This window comes from Nerophis ophidion, linkage group LG07 (assembly GCF_033978795.1).
Source record: "Nerophis ophidion isolate RoL-2023_Sa linkage group LG07, RoL_Noph_v1.0, whole genome shotgun sequence".
NCBI classification, from domain to species: Eukaryota; Metazoa; Chordata; class Actinopteri; order Syngnathiformes; family Syngnathidae; genus Nerophis; species Nerophis ophidion.
In genome coordinates, this window is record NC_084617.1 from 32,459,479 (window position 1) to 32,479,870 (window position 20,392).

Below are 20,392 nucleotides of genomic sequence, written 5' to 3' on the forward strand. Positions count from 1 at the left end.
CTCATGAACACTTCAGAAAACCAATGTCAGTAACTACAGTTTGTCGCTACATCTGTAAGTGCAAGTTAAAACTCTACAATGCAAAGCCCAAAGCCATTTATCAACGATACCCAGAAATGCCGCCGGCTTCGCTGGGCCCGAGCTCAGCTTAGATGGACTGATGCAGAGTGGAAAAGTGTTCTGTGGTCTGACGAGTCCACATTTCAAATTGTTTTTTGGAAACGGTGAACGTCGTGTCCTACGGACCAAAGAGGAAAAGAACCATCAGGACTGTTCTAGGTGCAAAGTTGAAAAGCCAGCATCTATGATGGTATGGCGCTGTACTAGTGGCCAAGGCATGGGTAAGTTACACATCTGTGAAGGCACCATTAATGCTGAAAGGTACATACAGCTTTTGGAGCAACATATGTTGCCATCCAAGCAACGTTATCATTGTCTTGCTTATTTCAGCAAGACAATGCCAAGTCACTTGTTACAACAGCGTGGCTTCATAGTAAAAGAGTGCGGGTACTAGACTGGCTTGCCTGCGGTCCAGATCTGTCTCCCATTGAGAATGTGTGGCGCATTATGAAGTGTAAAATACCACAACGGAGACCCCGGACTGTTGAACAACTTAAGCTGTACATAAAACAAGAATGGGAAAGAATTCCACCTGGAAAGCTTAAAATATGTGTCTCCTCAGTTCCCAAAGGTTTATTGAGTGTTGTTAAAAGAAAAGGTGATGTAACACAGTGGTGAACATGCCCTTTCCCAACTACTTTGGCACGTGTTGCAGCCATGAAATTCCAAGTTAATTATTATTTGCAAAAAAATAAAAATAAAGTTTATGATTTTGAACATCAAATAGCTTGTCTTTTTAGGGCATTCAATTGAATATGGGTTGAAAAGGATTTGCAAATCATTGTATTCCGTCTATATTTACATCTAACACAATTTCCTAACTCATATGGAAACGGGGTTTGTATATATGGTTAAAAAAAAGGCCCTGCGATAAGGTGGTGACTTGTCCAGGGTGTACTCCGCCTTACGCCCGATTGTTGCTGAGATAGGCACCAGCGCCCCCGCGACCCTAAAGGGAATAAGCGGTAGGAAATGGATGGATGGATGGATAGATATATAATAAATCTATACAGCTACATCGCCTCTAGTCTCTGTTTCCGTCACCTTCCTCTGTAAAACCAAATCACAATTATTGTGTTACTTTTGTGTACATCTGAATGATTTTATAGTTGCACTCATTTTTTTCTTGCATTACAAATTATTTTTGTTCCCAAAAGTAATCCACCAAATCAGAACTAACTTTAGTGTTACACACTCAAACTTGGGACTGTGCTCTCTCGGTAAATGAAAACATGAAAAATAACAATTTTCTAAACAAAAACAGTCATTTAAGACTAATGACTAATGAGACAAGATGAAACTTTTAGTGTAAATACAAAACTTTTTCACGTGGAACGTTATAGTATTCATTTTATATTTATTTTCATCTTCAGTCATTTTATATTTGTTTTTATCTTCAGTCATTTTATATTTGTTTTCATCTTCAGTCATTTTATATATATATTTTTTTTCATTTTGGAATAGTATCCATCCATCCATCCATTTTCTGCTGCTTATTCCCTTTGGGGTCGCGGGGGGCGCTGGTGCCTATCTCAGCTACAATCGGGCGGAAGGCGGTGTACACCCTGGATAAGTCGCCACCTCATCGCAGGGCTAACGCAGATAGACAGACAACATTCACACACTAGGGCCAATTTAGTGTTGCCAATGAACCTATCGCCCCGGTGCATGTTTTTGGTTTTTGTAATAGTAGTTATCTTCATTTCATATTGGTTTTATCTTCATTTTATCAAAAATTATTGAAGATAAAAACAATATGAAATGGCTTAAATCATTTTCTTTAAATTGACTTAAGATAAAAACTATATAAAATGACTGAAAATAAAAAATAAAAAATGAATATAAAAACAAATATATAATGACTAAAGATAAAAACAACTATAAAAAAAGATACAAACACATATACAATGACAGAAGATAAAAACAAATATCAAATGACAGAATATAAAAACAAATATAAAATTCCTAAAGATAAAACAAATATAAAATCAAGATAAAACCAATATATTTGTTACGCTTGTGTGGCATTGTAATGCCGGATTCGGTCCTCCGTGGATGCGTCAGCAAGAACACAGCAAAAAGGTAAGAACTAAGGGATTTATTAAACAAAAGGAGCTATGAACAAAAATACTGATACAAATAGAAAAGGCAAATAAAAGCGCTAGCATGGAAAGCTAGGACAAACAAACCGAAGCACAAGGGCACCAAAAGGAAATACAAAACAACTAGCGTGAAAGCTAGGAATAAAAATAAAGCTTAGCGTGAGAGCTAGCGAAAACGAGAGTGAGAGACAAGTCGTAAACAGATGTATGTGAACAAAACTAAGATCCGACAATCAGTGAACAGAAAACGCTGGCTTATAAACAGGTGGTGATTAGTAAAGACAGGTGTGCTGGAAAAGAGAGTAGCAGCTGAAACTAATGAGTGACCATGGAAACGAACGAAACAGGAACTGATATAAAAATGGAACAAAAATAACAATACGGTGATGATCCGACCATCGGATCACAACAGTATCCCCCCCCAAAAGAGACAGATACCAGATGTCCAAAAAAAAAATACAACAAAGAATGCAAAGAAAAACTAGAACCCCCTCCCCACAACAAGAAAATCCGCAGAAGAAGGGAGGGCGGAGGGTCACCAGGTCGCGTGTCCCCGAATCCACCGAGGAATAGCAATGTGGCGGCGGCGGATGGAACGCCGCTGCCGAAAAAGTTTTGGCGGCCGACCTTGAAAAGGCCACATCAGTGGCCGCCTTGCAGGATGAGGTGCACGGCGAGGCGGACGACCTCGCAGAGGCCACACCTGTGGCAGACGTGGAGGAGGCTTGGCAGCAGCAGACGAAGGTGCGGGGGCTGCAGCCGAAGCAGGTGCAGAGGCCGGCGGAGGAGCAGGCGCAGGCTTCAGCCGAGGAGCAGGCGCAGAGGCCGGCGGAGGAGCAGGCGCAGGCTTCAGCCGAGGAGCAGGCGCAGGCTTCAGCCGAGGAGCAGGCGCAGGCTTCAGCCGAGGAGCAGGCGCTGGCTTCAGCCGAGGAGCAGGCGCTGGCTTCAGCCGAGGAGCAGGCGCTGGCTTCAGCCGAGGAGCAGGCGCTGGCTTCAGCCGAGGAGCAGGCGCTGGCTTCAGCCGAGGAGCAGGCGCTGGCTTCAGCCGAGGAGCAGGCGCTGGCTTCAGCCGAGGAGGAGGCGTTGGCTTCAGCCGAGGAGGAGGCGTTGGCTGTAGCCGAGGTGCAGGTGCTGCAGCCGAAGAAGGCGGCGTCGTGGAGTATGGCGTAGTCGTCGCCGTCGTGGAGGTCGGCGTAGTCGTCGCCGTCGTGGAAGAAGGCGTAGTAGTCGGCGTCGTGGAAGAAGGCGTAGTAGTCGGCGTGGAAACCGCAGTTGTCGACGCAGGTGTTGGAGTGGGTTCCAACTTAAGAGCTGGTGCGAACTCCAGCTTTGGAGCTGGTGCTGGAGTGGGCTCCAGCTCTGGAGCTGGTGATAGAGTGTGCTCCAGCTTTGGAGCTAATGCTGGACTGGGTTCCAGCTTTAAGGCTGGTGCTGGAGTGGGTTCCAGCTTAGGAACAGGTGCTGGTGCGAGGACCAGGAAAGAGTCGATTGCTGGCGTGAGAACCAGACTAGGATTCGGTGCTGGTGTGTGAACCAGGCGAGAGACCGAAGCTGGTGTGGGAACAAGGTTAGGAACCTCTTCTGGTGTGAAAACCAGGCGAGAGTCTACTTTTGGTGTAAAAACCAGGTTAGGGACAGTGCCGAACATCGGTGGTGGAGGACGTGCTGGAGGTAATGACCTCGCAAGTCTGAACACCGGTGGAGGAGGTCTACTTGGTCGTTGTGATTTGACCGGGGGAAACACAGGTGGAGGAGGTCTACAAGGCCGTTGAGACTTGGCCGGGGGAAAAACAGGTGGAGGAGGTCTACAAGGCCGTTGAGACTTGGCCGGGGGAAACACAGGTGGAGGAGGTCTACGAGGAAGAGCTAAGCGGAATACAGGTGGCGGCGGCCTAGGAGGAGCTAGCGGTTTAACGGGCCGAAAAACAGGTAAGGGTGGCCTCATAGGAGGTTGCGGTTTGACAGTTTTAAGAAATGGTAGCGTCTGCGCTACCTCCGCAACACAGCTATAGGCCATAGCCCCCCCCTCCAGACGGGAATCCCAGACCCGTTCCCTGTGGTCAGGGACTGACCATAAGGGAGGGTGGTGGGAGGTTTGGAGGCGGGCAGACTCCTCCCCTCTATATTGTCCAGAGTGTCCCTTTGAAAAGGGAGAAAAAACCTTGGACTTGGGCTGGGAATGAGGTTTTACAGGTGGAGTTGAAAAAGCAGATGGTTGGGATTTACCAGAATAATAAAAAGCAAAAATGTCCTGGAAATTCTGTATTTTATTATTAATGTTATTGTCATTTGAAAATGGATGAGAAAGAGAATCTTCCAAAAAAAATTCCTCATTGATGATGTCATCAACGGAGGACGGGTTTGCGTTACCGGGAGGCGTCGACGAAATGACGTCATCTGCGCGGGACACAAGTTGAGAATTTGCCCAGTCGGTAAAACTGTTAGCAAAGTGTGTTATTGGGTCCCCAAACAATGGTGTAGGGGTTTTGTATGCGGACTGTAGGTTGCTGTGTTTATGAGGAGGGAGGCATGGAGTGGGAAAGTCACTGTCACGGGACGAAGCCATCGTTCGCGGCTTCCGCCTACGCGGACGAGCGCGAGCGCTGCGGGAGGGAAACTCACCGGACCGGGAAACATCGATGGGGATCAGGGTTCCATCCGGACCCCACATGATACTTTCATCCGGGTTGCATCGGAGAGTCTCTGCCTCCATCGCCCGAAACATAATCCATGTACCTTCATCGAAGGCGTCCTCGTGGTTGCCAGACGCGAAGGAACCATTCTTTGGTCGGATCTTACTGTTACGCTTGTGTGGCATTGTAATGCCGGATTCGGTCCTCCGTGGATGCGTCAGCAAGAACACAGCAAAAAGGTAAGAACTAAGGGATTTATTAAACAAAAGGAGCTATGAACAAAAATACTGATACAAATAGAAAAGGCAAATAAAAGCGCTAGCATGGAAAGCTAGGACAAACAAACCGAAGCACAAGGGCACCAAAAGGAAATACAAAACAACTAGCGTGAAAGCTAGGAATAAAAATAAAGCTTAGCGTGAGAGCTAGCGAAAACGAGAGTGAGAGACAAGTCGTAAACAGATGTATGTGAACAAAACTAAGATCCGACAATCAGTGAACAGAAAACGCTGGCTTATAAACAGGTGGTGATTAGTAAAGACAGGTGTGCTGGAAAAGAGAGTAGCAGCTGAAACTAATGAGTGACCATGGAAACGAACGAAACAGGAACTGATATAAAAATGGAACAAAAATAACAATACGGTGATGATCCGACCATCGGATCACAACAATATTTATTTTTATCTTCATTTTATATCTATTTTTATTTTAGTCAATTTATATTGTTTTTAATGTTCAGTCATTTTATAATTGTTTTTAAATGTAATCATTTTATATTTGTTATATCTTCATTTTTCATTTGTTTTTAACTTCAATTTATATTATTTTTAGCTTCATTTCATATTGGTTTTCATTTTCAAAGATTTTACTTTTGTTTTTATTTTCAGTCATTTTATATTTGTTTCTATATACATTTTATATTTGTTTTTCTATTCAGTCATTTTATATGTAATTATATCTTCTGTCATTTTATGTTTGTTATATATTCTGTCATTTGATAGTTGTTTTATATTCTATCATTTTATATTTGTTTTTCTCTTCAGTCATTCTATTTCTTTGTATCTTCATTTTATAGTTGGTTTTATCTTTAGTCATTTTAAATTTATTTTTATCTTCATTTTATATATTTTTTATTTTATGTCATTTTACAAATGTTTTTATCTAGTTATTTTAAATTTCGTTTTATCTTTATTTTATATTCATTTTTATTTTCTGTCATTTATTATTGTTTTTATCTTTATTTTATACGTGTTTTTATCTTCAGTCATTTTATATTAATTTTTATTTTCTATAATTTTATATTTGTTTTTATCTTCAATGATTTTTATATTTGTTTTTTATTTGCAGTCATTTTATATTTGTTTTTATCTTGTGAAATTGTATATTTGTTTTTATTTCCAGTTATTTTATATTTATTTTTATTTGTTTTCATCTGCATTTAATAATCGTTTTTATTTTGTCATTTTATATTTGTTTTATCCTCATTTTATATTTGATTTAGCTTCATTTTGTTTTTATTTGTATCTTCATTCTATGATTGTTTTTATTTTCCATAATTTTATATTTGTTTATATCTTCAATTATTTCTTATTTGTTTTTATCTTCAGTCATTTTATATTTGTTTTATCTTAATTTTATATTTGTTTTATATTGTGTCATTGTGTAATTGTTTTTATCTTCAGTTTTTTTATATTAGCTTTTATCTTCATTTTGTATTTGTTTTCATCCTAATTTTATATTTATTTTTTCTTTATTTTATATTGTCTTTGTCCTCAGTCATTTTATATTTATTTTATCTTCAGTCTTTTTATAGTTATCTTATTTGGAATTTATTTAATTTTCATTCATTTTATATTTGTTTTTATCTTTTTTTTATATTTGTTTTTATCTTCAGTCACTTTATATTAGTTTTTATTTTCAATATATATTACCTTTCATTTTCAGTCATTTGATTTGTTTTTATCTTCATTTTTTATTTTTCATCTTCAGTTGTTTCATATTTTTTATCTTCATTTTAAATTTGTTTTTATCTTCAGTCATTTTCTATTTGTTTTTATCTTCTGTCGTTTTCAATTTGTTTTTATCTTCAGTCATTTTCTATTTGTTTTTATCTTCTGTCGTTTTCAATTTGTTTTTATCTTCAGTTGTTTTATATTTGTTTTATTTTCATTTTGTATTTGTTTTTATCTTAATTCAATAACTGTTTTCTCTTGTCTTTTTATATTTGTTTCTATCCTCAGTGATTATATATTTGTTTTTGTCTTCAGCGATTTTGTATTTATTCCAACTTCATTCATTTTATTTTTGTTTAATCTTCAGTCATTTTATATTTATCTAATCTTCATTTTATATTTGTTTTAATCTTTATTTTGGGTTGTTTTATCTTCATATTTATTTTTATCTTCAGTGACTTCGTATTTGTTTTGAACGTAAATTTCCATCCATGTCCTACCGCTTAATCCCTTTGGGGTCGCGGGGGGCTGGTGCCTATCTCAGCAAAAATCGTTCGGAAAGCGGCGTACACCCTGGACAAGTCGCTACTTCATCGCAGCGCCAGTCATTTTATATTTGTTTTATCTTCATTGTATTTATTTTTTCATCTTCATTTATTCTATATTTGTTTTATCTTCTATTTGCATTTGCTTTCATCTTCATTTCGTATTTGTTTTTGTCCTCAGTAATTTTATTTTGTTTTCATCTTCAGTAATTTCAAATTTGTTTTTATCCTAAATTTATATTTGTTTTCATTTTTTATTGTTTATTTGTTTTTATCTTCATTTAATATTTTGTTTTCATCTTTTCGTTTAAATCTTCAGTCATTTTAAATTATTTTTTATCGTCAGACATTTTATATTTGTTTCTTCAGTTATTTTATATTTTTTGTTTTATCTTCATTCAATAATTGTTCTCATCTTGTCATTTTATGTGTTGTATCTTCATGTTGTATTTGTTTTTATTTTCAGTCATTTTATATTTGTTTTTATTTTCGATGATTTTATATTTGTTTTATCTTCATTTTATATTTTCATTTGATCTGTGTGTGATATCATGTGCGATACAAGTAAACACTGCTTGTATCGCACATGATATCACACATCTGACAGTTTCTTATTCAATTGAGAAATCTTTAGTAATGAGTTACAACTTACAATTTTAATATTTATTCATGACTCTTGACTACAAAGACAAAGAAAACCTGCAAGACGACGATGAGGGTGAAGTGGTGCTGACATGAGTCATGTTGATGTAGTTGTCTGACATGAGTCATGTTGATGAAGTTGTCTGACATGAGTCATGAGTGCTCAGGAAAAGCGGTCATGTGGATGTAGTTGTCAGACAAAGTCACAGAAGTATGTGTGCACAGGAAAGGCGGTCATGAGGATGTAGTTGTCAGACTAAGTCACAGAAAAATGCGTGCACAGGAAAAGCAGTCATGAGGATGTAGTTGTCAGACTAAGTCACAGAAGTATACTTGCACAAGAAAGGCGGTCATGAGGATGTAGTTGTCGGACTAGGTCACAGAAGTATGCTTGCACAGAAAAGGCGGTCATGAGAATGTAGTTGTCGGACTAAGTCACAGAAGTATGCTTGCACAGAAAAGGCGGTCATGAGAATGTAGTTGTCGGACTAAGTCACAGAAAAATGCATGCACAGGAAAAGCAGTCATGAGGATGTGGTTGTCAGACTAAGTCACAAAAGTATGTGAGCACAGGAAAAGCGGTCATGAGGATGTAGTTGTCAGACTAAGTCACAGAAGTATGCGTGCACAGGAAAAGTGGTCATGAGGATGTAGTTGTCAGACTAAGTCACAGAAAAATGCGTGCACAGGAAAAGCAGTCATGAGGATGTAGTTGTCAGACTAAGTCACAGAAGTATACTTGCACAAGAAAGGCGGTCATGAGGATGTAGTTGTCAGACTAAGTCACAGAAGTATACTTGCACAAGAAAGGCGGTCATGAGGATGTAGTTGTCGGACTAGGTCACAGAAGTATGCTTGCACAGAAAAGGCGGTCATGAGAATGTAGTTGTCGGACTAAGTCACAGAAGTATGCTTGCACAGAAAAGGCGGTCATGAGAATGTAGTTGTCGGACTAAGTCACAGAAAAATGCATGCACAGGAAAAGCAGTCATGAGGATGTGGTTGTCAGACTAAGTCACAAAAGTATGTGAGCTCAGGAAAAGCGGTCATGAGGATGTAGTTGTCAGACTAAGTCACAGAAGTATGCGTGCACAGGAAAAGTGGTCATTAGGATGTGGTTGTCAGACTAAGTCACAAAAGTATGTGAGCTCAGGAAAAGCGGTCATGAGGATGTAGTTGTCAGACTAAGTCACAGAAGTATGCGTGCACAGGAAAAGTGGTCATTAGGATGTAGTTGTCAGACTAAGTCACAGTAATATGCGTCCACAAGAAAGGTGGTCATGAGGATGTAGTTGTTAGACTAAGTCACAGAAGTATGCTTGCACAGGAAAGGCGGTCATGAGGATGTAATTGTCGGACTATGTCACAGAAAAATGCATACACAGGAAAAGCAGTCATGAGGGTGTAGTTGTCAGGCTAAGTCACAGAAGTATGCTTGCACAGGAAAGGCGGTCATGAGGATGTAGTTGTCAGACTAAGTCACAGAAGTATGCGTGCACAGGAAAGGCGGTCAGTGCGGCCAAAGCGATGCCCAGACTGTCTCCCAGGCTGGCAGCTGCCATAGCAAACTCTCGCTGTCTGTCTTCTGTCTGCAGGGGGAAAAAAGGGGATATCACTTTGTGGTTTTCCTGTGTTTAGTCTCACTTCCTGTCCAGTGCTCTTGTTTTTTTACTATTTCCTATTTAAGAGAAATTCTCTGGAGGGTCATTTGTGTCTTTATTATGACAGCTTTTTTTTACACTGAATTGATATCACTACATTTTATTTTGTAAACTGATTGTTTTCCCATCAAATATGCTGATGTTTGATAGGATAACAATTTGTCCGTAAAATCTGTGTTCAAAAATTCACTTTTGGAGCAAAAACACAACATTTTAAAGTTCAGTGTACCTAATGCAATTGTAAAACTAATTAGTGCTGAAAATTTGAAAGTATACAAATTCAGTGTGAAAAAAAATCAGGATATAAAATGAGTGTAGGACAATTGTACGTATAAAAATTCACTGTAAAAAATGAGTGAAAAAAGAAGTAATGTAAAAAAAAAAAGTTGGTGTACAAAAACCTTATGTATGAAAATTCAGTGTAAACAAATTAGTGCAGAATAATTTATTGTTTAAAACATTCAGTGTAAATTAAATTAGTCTAGAAAAAATGTATGTATCATATTTCACTGTACAAAATGAGTGTAGAAATATTTTATGTATGAAAAATCAGTGTAAAAAGAATTAGTGTAGAAATATTTAGTGTAAAAAAATAGTATGAAAATATTTAATATATAAAAAGTCAGTATAAAAAAATATAGAAAACTTCAATGTATACAATTTTAATGTATTAAAATTCCGTGTATAAACATTCTGTGTATAAACATTCAATGTATCCAATTTTAATGTATTAAAAATTCAGTGTACAAAAATTCAGTGTATAAACATTCAATGTACACAAATTCAATGAATGCAATTTTTTGTGGAAATATTTTATGTATAGCAAATATATATAAAATAAATGTATAAATTTTCAATAAATAAAAAATATTTTTGGGAAAAATTAAACGTATACAAATTAAATGTATAGAAATTCAGTGTATACAAATTTGATGTAAAAAAAAATTTATGTAAAAAATTCAGTGTAAAAAGATTCAAATCAGAACCATTAGTTGCTTCCACACTTGCAGTAAATGAAGAATGAAGCAATGTGAACTTTGTGTATTTTCCACCTTTATATGGTTCTGCTCCTTTGGAAGACCATGGTCAAAAAAAATAGTCCATTACATGGTCCTGCCCCTTTTTTTTACACACTAAATACTTTTACACACTGAATTTTGACACACTGATTGTTTTACACTGATATTTTTTACACAGATTTTTTTCACTCTGATTTTTTTACACACTAAATACTTTTACACACTGAATTTTGACACACTGATTGTTTTACACTGATATTTTTTACACAGATTTTTTTCACTCTGATTTTTTTACACACTGAATTTTTTTACTCTGAATTTTTATAAACACAGAAATTTTTTACACTGATTTCTTCTACACCCTGCATTTTTTATACAGAATTTTCTTTACACGCAATTGTTTTACACAGATTTTTTTTACACTCAATTGTTTTACACTGATTTTTTTTACACACTGAATTTTTTAACTCCAAATTTTATACACACTGAAATTTTTTACACTGAATTTTTTTTATACTGAATTGTTTTACACACTGTTTTTTTTTACACTGCATTGTTTAACACTGAATTGTATTAGACACTGAATTTTTTTTATACTGAATTGTTTTACACACTGTTTTTTTTTTACACTGCATTGTTTAACACTGAATTGTATTAGACACTGAATTGTTTTACACTGATTTTTTACAAATTGAATGTTTTTACACTGATTTTTTTTACACACTGAATTTTTCTACTCCAAATTTATATACACACTGAAATTTTTTTACACTGAATTGTTCTACATACTACATACTGAATTGTTTATACTGAATTGTTTTACACACTGTTTTTTTTTTACACTGAGTTGTTTAACACTGAATATTTACACACTGATAGTTTTACACTGATTTTTTTCACACTGATTTTTTACACTGAATTGTTTTACACACTGTTTTTTTTACACTCAATAGTTTTACACACTGATTTTTTTCACACTGACTTTTTTACACACTGAATTGTTCTACACAATGAATTTTTTACACACTGAATTGTTATACAGTGATATTTTTACACTGATTTATTTTACACTGATTTTTTTTATACACTCAGTTGTTTTACACACTGATTGTTTTACACTAAATTTTATACGCACTGAATTTTTATACAATGATTTTTACTTTTTTACACACTGAATTTTTTTACACAGTCGATTTTTTTACACAGTCAATTTTTTATACACTGATTGTTTTACACTGATTTTTTTTTACAATGATTTTTTACACACTAAATTTCTTTATACTGAATTGTTTTACACACTGATTTTTTTAACACTGACTTGTTCAACACACATCGTTTACACACTGATTGTTTTTACACTGTTTTGACGCTGATTGTTTTTACACTGACTTTTTACACTGATTTCTTTTTACACACTGAATTTTTGTACAAATTAATTTTTTACACTGAATTTTTATACACTGATTTTTTTACACACTAAATTGTTTTACAAACTCAATTTTTACACACTGATTTTTTTTAACACTGATTTTTTACATACTGATTGTTACACACTGATTTTTTTCACACTTTTTAAATTGATCTACATACTACATTATTTATAGTGAATTTTTTAAATTGGTTTACACACTACATTTTTTAACACTCAATTGTTTTACACACTGATTTTTTCACACTGATTTTTTTTACACACTGAATTGGTTTACAAACTGAAGTTTTTTACTCTGAATTTTTTTTTACACAGATTTTTTACACTGAATTGTTTTACACAAACTTTTTATACACTGTTTTTTACACTGAATTGTTTAAAACTGTTGTTTTTACACAGATATTTTACACAAAAAATTTTTACACACTGAATTTTTATAAACAGATTTTTTTTAAACTTAATTTTTTTACACTGAATTTCTTCACGCACTGATTTTTTTACACACAGAATTGTTTTACACACTCATTTTTTACACACTGATTTTTTTTACACTGATTTTTTTACACAGTGAATTGTTTTACACAATGAATATTTACACTGATTGTTTTAGACAGATTCTTATTAAACTGATTTTTTTCACTCTGTTTTTTCACACACTGAATTTTTTTACTCTGAATTTTTATACACTGAATTTTTTTACACTGAATTGTTTTACGCTCTGAAGTTTATCACACTGAATTTTTTTACTCCAATTTTTTAACACTGATATATTTACACTGAATTGTTTTACACACAAACTTTTTATAAACTGATTTTTTTACACTTTTTTTTTCACTGATTGTTTTACACTGAATTTTTAAACACTGATTCTTTTTACACCGATTTTTTTAAACAATGATTTTTTTGTACATTGATTTTATTTTTTTACACTGAATTTTTTTACACACGGATTCAGTGTTTCAGAAAATGTGTTAGTTAAGATGGTGACTCCAGGGAGAGGGGACCGGGGAAGGAGGTGGGTGGGTGGGTGTAAGGATCGGTGTAACTCGACCTGTCGCCATCACGTCTCCACCTCGTCGCTGCCACCACTGCCTGGGGGGGCAATAGACTACAGACAGCGGTGAAGAAGGCCGGCTTCGTCACGTGCAGAAGCCTACAACTTTTGGTTGTGTTTTTCGCTCCATTTGCTGAATTTCGATATACGATAGATAGCTCGATATTTTTTCCGTAAAGTAAAAACAAAACAGTCCTTGTTACCTGAGATACTAAGTATGTCATTATTATGACTTAGTAATTTACTATGTCAAAATAACGACAAAATAATGGCTTACTAATTTAAAATAATGACTTACAAAGTCAAATTAATGACTTCCTGTAAGTAAGCGTTTGCAATAAGCGTTTGAAAAAAAATACTTAAAAGTGGGGCCACATAGTGACATATGTTCAACTCATCATGCTTAATTTATTACAGCATTTAGGAAGTCTGTAGTTGATTTTTATTATGTAATGTTATATTTTTATCAACATGTAATAGCAGGGACCCTGCCATTCAAAACTAAGCTGCTACATTCCTAATGATTAATGTAACTATAGCTGAAAAAAATAGTACAATAGCAATAGGAGAGATTATTCATACCTGAACACCATGGAGTTCAGGTAGGCTTTATGATGCAGTTAAATTATTATATCAACTATTAGAGACAGCTTCAGGAAACTCTTAATTTAACATAATGTGATTTTTGTTGCTGCTTCAACACAGCTCAAGCAACACAAAAAAAGGTAGAGTGAAATAATTTATTTGTTAATTGTTGGTCAATAGTGCTTGTCTTTCTCTCACACAGACAGGGCTTTGTTGTCCGTAACACACGCACACATACACACCGCAAAATGAGCTAGCGTTACGCTAAAAGCTAATTAGCCTTCACCTCAAGGACTGCGAGCGAGCTGAGCTGCCGCTTGCATGTTACTAGAACGTCGACAAGCTCATAGTGATGTTACTAGTAGTTAACTTTGAAGTGTTTATTACAATTTGGGGAGAGTCCGCTGCATTATGCTCACCTGCTAAACACCTTTCTGCTCAACCCACCGTCTCTCCTCCCTGCCTGCCTGAGTACGATTTCCATCCGCTCTGAATACAAACTGCTGATTGGCTGTTACCTGCGCTCTGAATACGCACTGCTGATTGGCTGTTACATGTGCTCTGAATACGCACTGCTGATTGGCTGTTACCTCTCTGCGTGTAACCAATCAGATGGTTCTGTGGGTGGGACAGTGCTGGGTGCTGCAGAGACGTACTGACAGAGGCAGAGGCAGAGCTAAGCGGAGCAGCTTCTTAAGACTTTAGTTTAGGTGGTGGCTCTTTGTTGTTAAGGCAACCGCCTTAACAACAAAACGCTGCAGGAAACCCTGTGATTTTTTTACACATCATTTTTTTTACACACTGATTTTTTTTACATACGCAATATTTTTACACACTAAATTGTTTTACACACTCAATTTTTGAACACAAATATTTTTTTACACTGATGTTTTTACACACTGAATTGTTTTACACACTGATTGTTTTACACTGATTTTTTTCACACAGTTTTTTTACACACTGAATTTTTTTACTCTGAATTTTTATACACTGAAATGTTTTACACTGAATTGTTCTCCACACTGCATTTTTTATAGAGAATTTATTTTACACTGAATTGTTTTACACACAAACTTTTTATACACTGATTTTTTTACACTAATTTTTTTACACACTCATTTTTTTACACTCAATTGTTTTACACATTGATTTATTCTTCACACTGATTTTTATACACACTGAATTGTTTTACACACTGAATTGTTTTACACACAGATTTTTTATACTGAATTGTTTTACACACAGATTTTTTGTACTGAATTGTTTTACACACAAACTTTTTATACCCTGATTTTTTAACACTCTTTTGTTTTACACACTGATTTTTTTTTACACTCAAGTGTTTTACACATTGATTTTTTTCACACTGATTTTTATACACACTGAATTGTTTTACACACTGAATTGTTTTAAGCACTGATTTTTTTTTACACTGAATTGTTTTACAGACTAAATTTGTTCACAGTGATTTTTTTAACACACTGATTTTTTTTACACTCATTTGTTTTACACACTGAATTTTTTTACACTCAATTGTTTTACACATTGATTTTTTTTACACTGATTTTTCTACACACTCAATTGTTTTACACTGAATTGTTTATACCCTGTTTTTTTTACACTGAATTGTATGACACTCAAACTTTTTATACACTGGTTTTTACACTCATTTGTTTTACACACTGAATTTTTTTTACACTCAATTGTTTTACACATTAATTTTTTTCACACTGATTTTTCTACACACTGAATTGTTTTACACACGGATTTTTTATACTGAATTGTTTTACACACAAACTTTTTATACCCTGATTTTTTAACACTCATTTGTTTTACACACTGTATTTTTTTTAGACAAGTGTTTTACACATTGATTTTTTCCACACGGATTTTTATACACACAGAATTGTTTTACATACTGAATTGATTTAAGCACTGATTCTTTGACACTGAATTGTATAACACACTGATTTTTTTTTTACACGGAATTGTTTTACACACTAAATTTGTTCACAGTGAATTTTTTAACACACTGATTTTTTTACACTCATTTGTTTTACACACTGATTTTTTTTTTACACTCAATTGTTTTACACATTGATTTTTTTAACACTGATTTTTCTACACACTGAATTGTTTTACACACAATTTTTTTTACACTCAGTTGTTTTACACACTTTTTTTTTTACACTGAATTGTTTGACACTCAACTTTTTATACCCTGATTTTTACACAGATTTTTTTTACACTCAATTGTTTTAAACATTGATTTTTTTAACAATGATTTTTCTACACACTGAATTGTTTTACACACTAATTTTTTTACACTGAATTGTTTTACACTGTTTTTTTTACACTGAATTGTTTGACACTCAACTTTTTATACCCTGATTTTTACACCGATTTTTTTACACTGTTTTTTTACACACTGAATTTTTTTACTCTGAATTTTTATACACTGAAATGTTTTACACTGAATTGTTCTCCACACTGCATTTTTTTAATAGAGAATTTATTTTACACTGAATTGTTTTACACAAACTTTTTATACACTCATTTTTTTACACTCAATTGTTTTACACATTGATTTTTTTCACACTGATTTTTATACACACTGAATTGTTTTGAGCACTGATTTTTTTTTACACTGAATTGTTTTACAGACTAAATTTGTTCACAGTGAATTTTTTAACTCTGATTTTTTTTACACTCATTTGTTTTACACACTGAATTTTTTTACACGCAATTGTTTTACACATTGATTTTATTTACACTGATTTTTCTACACACTGAATTGTTTTACACACTGAATTGTTTTACACACGGATTTTTTACACTGAATTGTTTATACCCTGTTTTTTTTTACACTGAATTGTTTGACACTCAACATTTTTATACACTGGTTTTTACACTCATTTGTTTTACACACTGATTTTTTTTACACTCAATTGTTTTACACATTGATTTTTTTCACACTGATTTTTCTACACACTGAATTGTTTTACACACTGAATTGTTTTACACACGGATTTTTTATACGGAATTGTTTTACACACAAACTTTTTATACCCTGATTTTTTAACACTCATTTGTTTTACACACTGTATTTTTTTTTACACAAGTGTTTTACACATTGATTTTTTCCACACGGATTTTTATACACACAGAATTGTTTTACACACTGAATTGTTTTAAGCACTGATTTTTTGACACTGAATTGTATAACACATTGATTTTTTTTACACTGAATTGTTTTACACACTAAATTTGTTTACAGTGAATTTTTTAACACACTGATTTTTTTTACACTCATTTGTTCTACACACTGATTTTTTTTACACTCAATTGTTTTACACATTGATTTTTTAACACTGATTTTTCTACACACTGAATTGTTTTACACACACATTTTTTTACACTCAGTTGTTTTACACACATTTTTTTTACAATGAATTGTTTGACACTCAACTTTTTATACCCTGATTTTTACACAGATTTTTTTTACACTCAATTGTTTTACACATTGATTTTTTTAACAATGGTTTTTCTACACACTGAATTGTTTTACACACTAATTTTTTTACACTGAATTGTTTTACACACTGTTTTTTTACACTGAATTGTTTGACACTCAGCTTTTTATACCCTGATTTTTACACTCATTTGTTTTACACTCATTTGTTTTACACACTGAATTTTTTTTTACACTCAATTGTTTTACACATGGATTTTTTTCACACGGATTTTTCTACACACTGAATTATTTTACACACTGATTTTTTTACATTGAATTGTTTTACACACTTTTTTTTTACAATGAATTGTTTGACACTCAACTTTTTATACCCTGATTTTTACACAGATTTTTTGATTTTTTTTAACAATGGTTTTTCTACACACTGAATTGTTTTACACACTAATTTTTTTACACTGAATTGTTTTACACTGTTTTTTTACACTGAATTGTTTGACACTCAGCTTTTTATACCCTGATTTTTACACTCATTTGTTTTACACTCATTTGTTTTACACACAGATTTTTTTTTACACTCAATTGTTTTACACATGGATTTTTTTCACACTGATTTTTCTACACACTGAATTATTTACACACTGATTTTTTTACATTTACATTTACATTTACGCAGTAAAATGTTTTACCCACTGATGGTTTTAAGCTGTTTTTACACTGATTTTTTTTACACTGCATTGTTTTACACACTGATTTTTTACACTAAATTGTTTTACACTGAATTTTTTTACACCGACTTTTTTTTTACACTGAATTGTTTTACACACTAAATTTTTTAAACACTGATTTTTTTACACAGAGTTACTTTACACATCAGTTTTATACACAGATTTTTTTTACACACTATTTTTTTACACACTCAATTTTCATACATTGATTTTTTTATGCAGTAAAATGTTTTACCCACTGATGGTTTTAAGCTGTTTTTACACTGATTTTTTTTTACACTGCATTGTTTTACACACTGATTTTTTACACTAAATTGTTTTACACTGAATTTTTTTACACCGACTTTTTTTTTTACACTGAATTGTTTTACACACTAAATTTTTTTAACACTGATTTTTTTACACAGAGTTACTTTACACATCAGTTTTATACACAGATTTCTTTTTACACACTATTTTTTTACACACTCAATTTTCATACATTTATTTTTTTACGCAGTAAAATGTTTTACCCACTGATGGTTTTAAGCTGATGTTTTTACACTGATTTTTTTTTACACTGCATTGTTTTACACACTGATTTTTTTACACTGAATTGTTCTACACATTGAATTTTTTTTACACTGAATTGTTTTACACGCTGAATTGTTTACACACTGATTTTTTTATACCCAAATTTTTTTTTATAATGAATTTTTTACACAGAATTTCTTTACACTGAATTTCAAAACTCACTAATTTTGTTAACAAATGTTGGTGCAATGAAAGTAAAAGGAAAATGTCATTAGACAAATGGAATGTCATAAAAGGATGATGAAGTGACCTCCTTGCTGATGAAGTAGAAGGTGTTGACGTAGGCACTTCCTCCCAGCAGACCCTCGTACAACACGATGGGGAACAGCAGCCAGGCACTAGGCAGGAAGCGGAAGTACACTGCTAGTAGGAGCAGAACCGCATTCACCACCTGTACAGTTTGAATCTCATTATTATCTACACTCATTCACCACCTGTACAGTTTTATTGTCAATTTCTACAACAGGGGTCACCAACGCGGTGCCCGGGGGCACCAGGTAGCCCGTAAGGACCAGATGAGTAGCCCGCTGGCCTGTTCTAAAAATAGCTCAAATAGCAGCACTTACCAGTGAGGTGCCTCTATTTTTTAAATTTTATTTATTTACTAGCAAGCTGGTCTCGCTTTGCTCGACTTTTTTAATTCTAAGAGAGACAAAACTCAAATAGAATTTGAAAATCCAAGAAAATATTTTAAAGACTTGTTTAAATAAATGTATTTATTTTTTTACTTTGCTTCTTATAACTTTCAGAAAGACAATTTTAAAGAAAAAATACAACCTTAAAAATGATTTTAGGACATTTTTACCTTTTAAATTCCTTCCTCTTCTTTCCTGACAATTCATATCAATGTTCAAATAATTTTAAATTTTTTTATTATAAAGAATAATAAATCAATTTTAATTTAATTCTTCGTTTTAGCTTCTGTTTTTTCGACGAATAATATTTATGAAATATTTCTTCAAACTTATTATGATTAAAATAAAAAAAAAATATTCTGGCAAATCTAGAAAATCTGTAGAATCAAATTTAAACCTTATTTCAAAGTCTTTTGAATTTCTTTTAAAATTTTTGTATTGGAAAATCTAGAAGAAATAATGATTTGTCTTTGTTAGAAATATAGCTTGGTCCAATTTGTTATATATTCTAACAAAGTGCAGATTGGATTTTAAACTATTTAAAACATGTTATCAAAATTGTAAGATTATTCTTAATCAGGAAAAATTACTAATGATGTATGTTTCATAAATTCTTTTTTTAATTTTTTGTAAAAGATTCGAATTCGGTAGTTTTTCTCTTAATTTTTTTCGGTTGAATTTTGAATTTTAAAGAGTCAAAATTGAAGATAAATTATGTTTCAAAATTACATTTTCATTTTTTTCGTGTTTTCTCCTCTTTTAAACCGTTCAATTAAGTGTTTTTTATTCTCTACAAAAAACCTTCCGTAGAAGGAGATAAAATGTACGAAGGAATGACAGACAGAAATACCCTTTTCTTTATATATATATTTATCTGTTTCTATATATATTTATTGTGACAAATCATTAAGATGATTAGTGTTTGCACAAAGATAAATATAATTAATTATTAATAATAACATAGAGTTAAAGGTAAATTGAGCTATTTGGCTATTTCTGGCAATTTATTTAAGTGTGTATCAAACTGGTAGCCCTTCCCATTAATCAGTACCCAAGAAGTAGCTCTTGGTTTCAAAAAGGTTGGTGACCCCTGATCTACACTCATTCACCACCTGCACAGTTTTAATACTGTTTTAATGTCATGTTGTCATTATTATCTACACTCATTCAACACCTGTACAGTTTTATTACTGTTTTAATGTCATGTTGTCATTATTATCGACACTCATTCACCACCTGTAC

At 33.5% G+C, this 20,392-nt stretch overlaps 1 protein-coding gene across 2 annotated transcripts in view; it reads right to left on the bottom strand.

Annotated features, from left to right (window-relative positions):
* Positions 1–8,000: 8,000 nt before the first annotated feature.
* cln3 (CLN3 lysosomal/endosomal transmembrane protein, battenin) overlaps positions 8,001–20,392 on the bottom strand; it is a 55,385-nt gene continuing 42,993 nt past the window's right edge. For both annotated transcript variants that reach the window (XM_061905993.1, XM_061905992.1), the window contains exons 14-15: positions 18,766–18,906; positions 8,001–9,583 (exon numbers count right to left, since the gene is read on the bottom strand). In XM_061905993.1, the coding sequence (XP_061761977.1) occupies positions 9,464–9,583; positions 18,766–18,906 (261 nt within the window). In that variant the 3' untranslated portion in view covers positions 8,001–9,463. The remainder of the gene's footprint in view (positions 9,584–18,765; positions 18,907–20,392) is intronic.